This window comes from Bison bison, unplaced genomic scaffold, assembly GCF_000754665.1.
Source record: "Bison bison bison isolate TAMUID 2011002044 unplaced genomic scaffold, Bison_UMD1.0 scf7180017864228, whole genome shotgun sequence".
Lineage (NCBI taxonomy): Eukaryota > Metazoa > Chordata > Mammalia > Artiodactyla > Bovidae > Bison > Bison bison.
This window is the reverse complement of record NW_011494800.1, coordinates 5,788,136-5,795,955: the sequence shown is the minus strand read 5'-3', so window position 1 is coordinate 5,795,955 and position 7,820 is coordinate 5,788,136. Positions and strand designations below refer to the sequence as shown.

General features: G+C 42.1%; 1 protein-coding gene across 3 annotated transcripts in view; it reads left to right on the top strand.

Moving 5' to 3' along the window:
• LOC104992927 (placenta-specific gene 8 protein-like) overlaps window positions 1–7,820 on the top strand; it is a 50,895-nt gene that overhangs the window by 35,426 nt on the left and 7,649 nt on the right. For all 3 annotated transcript variants that reach the window (XM_010845950.1, XM_010845952.1, XM_010845951.1), the window contains 2 exons: window positions 2,274–2,402; window positions 5,022–5,146. In XM_010845950.1, coding sequence (XP_010844252.1) covers window positions 2,303–2,402; window positions 5,022–5,146 — 225 coding nt within the window. In that variant the 5' untranslated portion in view covers window positions 2,274–2,302. The remainder of the gene's footprint in view (window positions 1–2,273; window positions 2,403–5,021; window positions 5,147–7,820) is intronic.

Genomic DNA, 7,820 nt, shown 5'->3' with positions numbered 1-7,820 from the left:
GTCCAGGCTGCCAGGTAACACTGAGCAGAGTTCCCTGTGCTCTATAGTAGGACTTTAGTTGAACCCATTTTAAATATCACAGTGTGTACATGTCCATCCCGACTCCCTAACTGTCCTTTCCCCCACCTTTCCTCCTCCCACCACCCCCACCCCCTAGGCAACCATACATTCGTTCTCTAATTCTGTGAATCTCTTTCTAGAACAGACTTGTTTTGATTGAAAATGTATGCCACCACTTCCTCTGAATTATTCTACCTGTCTTTGGTGCTATGCAAGCGTCTCTGCAGTTTTAGGTCTTTTATTTCACTACTGGAGAGTCCTACCTCCTCCTTGTTCAAAGTTCTGATATCTCCCCTCTGGCTTTGTACCTACACCCAATACCAAAACAAGGCCAGACTCGCTGGATAAAAAGATTTTGAATGAATTATTCTTTTCTTATCCTCTTTTGATTTGGTTCTCAGAGGAATCAGTGGTTGGGAAAGCAGTCAAACAAATATGATGTAAATTTAAAAGCAGTCAGATTAGGCACTAAAACAGCTGGTCCCCTTCACCACTCTTACATTTTTTATCAGCCCCTCTCCCTTAAGAAGCACTTTGGTACTTATTGAATATATAGATTCCTCAATCCCTTTCTAGACTTTATAAGTTAAATCCAAATTTCTAGGGATGTATAATTTTAAAACCCCCTCAACTGGTTCTTACCCACAGTAAATTTTTAAAAAATAGAAGAAAACTTTGTCGATTATAAGCAAGTTTTCTATTGTATTTAAATAAGTTATATCACAAATGTTAGCTAACAAGGTGACAGTGATTTTCTAAGACAGAATATCTGTAAACAAGCCAGTGGAAAATAACTTCTATGTAGAATATTTTAATTAATAAGACTCCTTTATAATGAGAAATACAAAACACTTCTACATAGAAACTGAAAAGCTGTGTCTTACCCTTCATGAATTTAAATTCACTCGGTTGGGCAAGGGAATATTATCCATTCTCATGACTTCTAACCGTCACCTCTCTGCTAATTAGTTCAGCAATATCCTAGTGCATATCTACTGTATCTATCTGTAATCGAGCATGAGGAAGAACGTGCTGCACAGTCAGGACTGGCAAGCACAGCGGTAGAATCTTTGGCTGGAGACTTCCTTAGCAACATAGGGGAGGAAGACTGAAGGGAGCAAAGCAGCGGGAAATGTGGGTAGAGGCTGCCCTCCAACTAGTGAAGGGAAGTATTGAAAGTGACCCGGGACCAAACCACAGAGCACGCGGACTTCCCTGGTGATCCGGTGGCTAAAACTCCTCCCTCCCAAGGCCGGGATCCCAGGTTCGATCCCTGGTCAGGGAACTAGATCCCACACGCTGCAGCCAAAAATTCTTATGCGGCAACGAAGATCAAAGATCCCGTGTGCCTCAACTAAACCCAGCACAGCCAAATAAATAAAGAAATACTAAACAATAAAATTAAAAACTATAGAGCATGGCATAGTTAGAGTCAATACAAGAAAAGAGAAAGGTTTAGCATTAGTCATTAATGAAATTAAAGACATTTTCTCTCTTGAGAGTTCTTACTGGGTAACAGCCCACAAGACTTAACTTGATCACTGAATGAAATGTAAAAAGTATAGGGAGGACACCCTTTCCCAGTGGTTTTGCAACCACTGGGTTTTTCTGTGGGGCTTAAAGCCTCTTTTTTCAGAGAAACACTCACAAAGAGAAATTCATCTTTTTCCAAGTTAAACTTTAGCTGTCAGGATACCACTAGTAATTAGTTGGCTAATGCTGACATTAGCCTGAAACATCTGCTTTCATAACATCAATTTTATGGAGAAATAAACAACTTTATCTCACAGAGTTCTCCTACAGAGCAACTGAGAGAATGCCTATGAACTTGCTTTGTAAAAACTGATTATAATGACCGTTAAATAAAAATACTTCAAATGCAAAATAGTTGTCTTGAAAATAGCACACACAAAAAAATCATCTTGCTGATAAAAGAGGAATTGGTGAATGAGGAAAACACACACACACACACATACACAACCGGACAACCTGAGAATGGAATCCTCATCCCTTCTCTTTTATGCTGCTTTTCTATCTTTTATATTTTTAATTCTCAAATATCAGCAAGAGTCTGGAAATGTCATGCCAAGTTAGTTGAATGTGACTGACTCCAACCAAAGGAGGTGCAGTGAAATGCTTTCTGAACTGATATCTATGTTATATCCAACCAATACAGTTAGGTGTTAAATAATTTTTTGGTTTTGTTTTCACAGGCAGTACCCTTTTGAACTCAGTCTTGAAAATGAACCCAGTTGTTTCGCAGCCAGGTTACAGCTCGGCGGTCTCGGCGTCCAGTGACTGGCAGACTGGCACCTTTGACTGCTTTGATGACATAGGGATCTGTAAGTAAACGTAGCTGTTGCTTTCTCCCGAGCTACAATCATGCAGTCACTGCCATAACAAAAATGGCTTGCTTATCCTCTCATTGAGATCCACGTGTTATTCTAGAGATAAGCGGTCACAAGGTGGAACACCTGGGCAGACTTTACTAGTGGATATGTTTTGTCTGTCCTGTACATAATGGCCCCTCTTGCTGTATTAACTTTAAAACAGTAGAAACCATATAAAAGTCAGATTCCAGGGACTTCCTTGGCAGTCCAGGGGTTAGGACTCCTCGCTTCCAGTACAGGGGGCCCCAGTCAGGGAACTGAGATCCCGCATGCCACAGGACATGGTGTGCCTCTCAGATCAGATTCCACATAAAAATGCAGCTTTCTAATCTAGATTTCCAGCTCCCCTTGAAAATTTGGAAAATCTGGAAAGAGGAGTCCTCTGTCTCAACTGGCAGAAGTCAGCTGCTGCCAAGCTGACTTGTTGTTGCTGTTGTTGTTCAGTCGCAAAGTCGTGTCCGACTCTTTGGGACCCCATGAACTGCAGCACAGCAGGCTTCCCTGTCCTTCACTATCTCCCGGAGTTTGCTCAAACTCATGTCCATTGAGTTCATGATGCTATGCAATTATCACAGTCTCTGCAACCCCCTTCTCCTTTTGCCCTCAATCTTTCCCAGCCTCAGGGTCTTTTCCAGTGAGTCCGCTCTTCACATCAGGTGGCCAAAGTTCTGCAGCTTCAGCTTCAGCATCAGTCCTTCCAATGAATATTCAGGACTGATTCCCTTTAGGATTGAATGGTTTGATCTTGCAGTCCAGGGGACTCTTAAGAGTCTTCCAACCCCCTTAGTTAACGCTCTTCAAAGGGACCTCCACTCTAGAGTTTGCCATATTCATGTCCATCACCCACTGTTGGCTGGTTTGTGTTTTTTTCAACCAGTTTTATTCATTCATTTTACCTGCCTGCCTTGAATTTATTATCCTTATCCAGACCGATCATCGGGCTTTATATTTCCCACCTCATTAGCACCCCCATGTTCTTGATGTGCTTCTCCACTCTTCCCTTTACCTCCTCTTTTCCCTACAGGGTTGAGTCTGTGTTTCCAGATTTCAACATTCTTGTGACTCTTGTGGTCAGTGCATTTCAGGAAGCTTTCGGGTTTTTAGCTTTCCTAACCTTAAATTCTTTCACAGCACCAAACACACTTTGGTGTAAGACAAATTCCTGTTTCAGAGTCTATTGCCCAAAGGGATGTAGACATTCTCTGTGTGGCTAGTCTTTCCACTGTCTTGAGAAAGAGCCTTTTGTGTGTGTGTGTATATGATGGAAGTTCCAAGTTCTGTGGAGATAGCCTTTGGCTGAAAACCATCAATCAAAAAATAAGAGTTTTCTTATCTTATCTAGGGTACAGCCATGACAAAACTCCACCCTAGCGCTTTTCAAAATAAGCTTGAACTCAGCACGTTTGAGAACAGTTTCCTGTTTGTCACTATTTTCTTAGGTCATTTTTTGTCTCACACAGACTCTTAAAAGTGAAACTTCACTATACTTTTTAAGTTTTTATGTCAATATCCCTTAACTTTTACTTGCTTCGATACTCGTAACAATAATAAAACTTTCCTCTTTGCCAGAATGACCATCTAGAATCTGTTTCCTACTGCTTTTCTCGTTTTTTCAATTATTTCTTTACTCAGTGCTTTCTGATCCTAAGCACCTTCCTACAGTTTCCAGAGGGTTGCTCAGACATTCTGACGCCACAAACTTCCTATTCCCGTATGCTCCAAATGTAAACAAGGATAAGGAAGAAAGATAATTTGGACATGCTCAGATCAACAAGGCAGGAACTTTTTTTTTTTGGATGACTATTTTGATGATTTAATGAGTTAAGGTTGTCGAGGGGAGAAGTTAGCAATTATTTTTTAAGCAATTTTTTTCCTAAACGTTTTATTTTGTATGGGGGTATAGCCGATTATTCTGAAGATCAGCCCTGGGATAGGGAGGCCTGGCGTGCTACGATTCATGGGGTCGCAAAGAGTCGAACACGACTGAGCAACTGATCTGATCTGATCTGATAGCCGATTAACAAACAATGTTGTGACAGGTCTCAGGTGAACAGCGAAGGGACTCAGCCATATGTATACATGTATCCATTCTCCCCCAGACTCCCCTCCCATCCTGGCAAGGCAGGCGTTTTTGCAGTTAAATCTGACCTGGCATATGACGAGCAAATTTCCCCAGTGTGTGTAGGATCTAGAAGCAAGACATAAAGAGCCAGGTGACCCCACTGTTTCCACCAAGTGTCCACTAAGGCCATTTCCTGAGTATGTATTTTCTTGAAAGCGGTGTGTGTGTGTTTGTGTGATCAGTTGTGTTCGACTCTGCAACTCCATGGACTGTAGCCCACCAGGCTCCTCCGTCCATGGGATTCTCCAGCAAGAACACTGGAGTGGGTTGCCATGACCTCCTCCAGGGGATCTTCCCAACCCAGGGATCGAACCCATATCTCTTATGTCTCCTGCATTGGCAGGTGGGTTCTTTACCACTGAGCCACCCGGGAAGCCCGTGGAAGAGGTGTGATTAAATCAGCCTCCTTACAATCTTGACTGATTTCTGTGATTTCACCCTGCACTCAGGTCTCTGTGGGGCTTTCTTTCCCCTGTGCCTTTCATGTCAGATTGCCTCTGACATGAACGAATGCTGCCTATGGGGATCAAGTGTCGCCATGAGGACAATGTATCGGACCCGATACGGCATCCCGGTGAGTCACCCATGTCCACCAGGAAGTAGTCACCCCGACAGCCCAACAGCCTTCCTTCAGTCTGACCGCATCTCCATGATTGCCCTCCTCACCATCATGACTTGACCCTAGCCTTTTCTCCACTGCCATCCTAAACATTTTTTCCTTTAAACTTTAAACTTTTTATTTTGTATTGGGATATAGGTGATAAAAAATACTGTAACAATTTCAGGTGTACAGCGAATGGATTCAGGCATACACATAAACGTATCCATTCTCTCCCAAACCCTGCTCCCATCCAGGCTGCCACATAACATTGAGCAGAGTTCCATGTGCTGTACAGTAGGTCCTTGTTGGTTACCCATTTTGGATATAGCAGTGTGTACATGACCTTCTCAAACTCCCTAACTATCCCTTACCCCCGCATCTTAAACTTTATAAATGATTTACAGAGACTATCTATCTATCCCTTGGGATATATTCACAATAAAACTTTTTAGTGATCCAATAGATGTGTCTCTGAAAAAGCTGTTGGAGATGAGCAGGTGAGGGATGAAGGTCAGCCCAGAGTCTCTCCTGGCTTTACTCAGAGTCAGACTGGACTCTGCAGGGTGGGTAGCTGTTGCTTAGAAAGCCTTAGGTGAAAAATGGGTGTATATAGATTCCCCCCAGAGCTGGCACATTTTTGAGCCAGTTACCTCACTGATAACTCGTAAAACAGTGTTTGTTCACTCAAAAGGTATTATTGAGCACCTAGAACCTTGTTAAGTCATAAGCTAGTGTTCACTCATTCAACGGGGATTTACTGAATATGCGGAATATACCAAGGACTATTACAGATGCTAAAGACACACCAGTGAACAAAGGAAATAAAAATTCCTGTCTTCGTGGAGCTCACTTCAATTTTTTTGAGATTTTTATTTTAACATAATTTCAGACTTAAAGTCACAGAAATGGTACAAAGACTTCCTATACACTCTTCACCCAGATTCCCCCAATATTTAAAAACGTACCAGATTTGATTGATTTTCTCTCTTTCTTGTCTCTATTTATCTATTCTATTTTTTTTTCTGAATCATTTGAGAGTAAATTATAAACTGGATACCCTATTATCTCTATTTCAGTGTGTATTTCCTAAAAACAAGGACATTCTCTTATTTTATCACCATGTGATTATCAAAAGGAATTTAACATTGATACAGTACTATTAGCTAATCCGTGGGTATTATTTAAACTTTACCAATTATCCCAATAACTTTCTTTAGATGAAAAAAAAAAAAAATCAGTTGTCTGGACCAGCTTCCGCCAGTGCCTGGCCTTTACTTTCTTTCTTGACCATCCAGGGCAACAAAAATGTGAAATTCTGCCCTCAGCTGAGCTGAGTAAGGGCCCCTGGCAGTTGTCTGGAGATGTCTGTGGCATCTGTCTTCCCTAGAACTCCCTCAAGGGAGTGGTGGCAAAGCTGCAGGGATGAGATGGAGAAGCTGAGGAGTTAAGCCAGCTGTTTGCCCTCTCTTGAAGAAGATAGGGTAACATGGGTGTGTGTGCCGGCATCACTTGAGGCACAGAATGCCTGTGGACAGTATTAGAGGGTGTGGGTGGGGAATAATCTGAAGGGAGATCTAATGATGGAAGCAGACAGAGCCTGGCGAGTGATTCTGTCAATGGAAAATTGCAATCATGCAGGGGCTGGGAGGGTTAAGATGAACTGGGGCCACTGGAACTGAATGACAGCTGTCATTCAGTTGTCTTCTATAATATGGAAGATTTTCTCAGTCTTTGTCTTTTTTTTTTAAATGAATACAGATCAGTTATTTCGTAGACTATCCCTCAATTTGGTTTGTCAAATGTTTCCTCATGATAAGGCTTTGGTTTTACACTTTTGGCATCAACTCTACAAAAGTGATGCTCTGTTCGCCTTGCACCACATGACATCAAGTTGTCTCATTGTGTGTAATGTTCACGTTGATTGCTTAGTTAAGATAGTGTCTGTCAAGATTCTCCACCACAAAGTTGCTACTTTCCCCTTTATAATGGATAAGGATCTGGTAGAGAGATGTAAATCAAACTTTCACCCACTAGTTCTAACATCTGTGATAGATTCTTGCCTCCATCAGTTATTACAGTGATGGTTGTCAATGGGAGAGCTTAGACACTAATGGAAGAAAACAGTTACAATATAATTAAGAATGCTGCTGCTGCTGCTGCTAAGTCACTTTAGTCGAGTCTGACACTGTGAGACCCCATGGACGGCAGCCCACCAGACTCCTCCGTCCATGGGATTTTCCAGGCAAGAGTACTGGAGTGGGTTGCTATTGCCTTCTCCGATAATTAAGAATAAGTAAGAATATAATGTATAGGTTGGTGATACGTACAACAGAGGAAAATGAAGCAAGGAAGAGGAATTTAGTGTTGAAAGGTTCTAATTTTAAATCGCATTATCAGGAAAGACTCAATAAGAAGGTAAAGACCTAGTCTACGCCTCAGTTCAGTTTCTCAGTCGTGTCCGACTCTGCAACCCCATGAATCGCAGCATGCCAGGCCTCCCTGTCCTTCACCAACTCCTAGAGTTCACTCAAATTCATGTCCATCGAGTCAGTGATGCCATCCAGCCATCTCATCCTCTGTCGTCCCCTTGTCCTCCTGCCCCCAATCCCTCCCAGCATCAGAGTCTTTTCCAATGAGTCAACTCTTC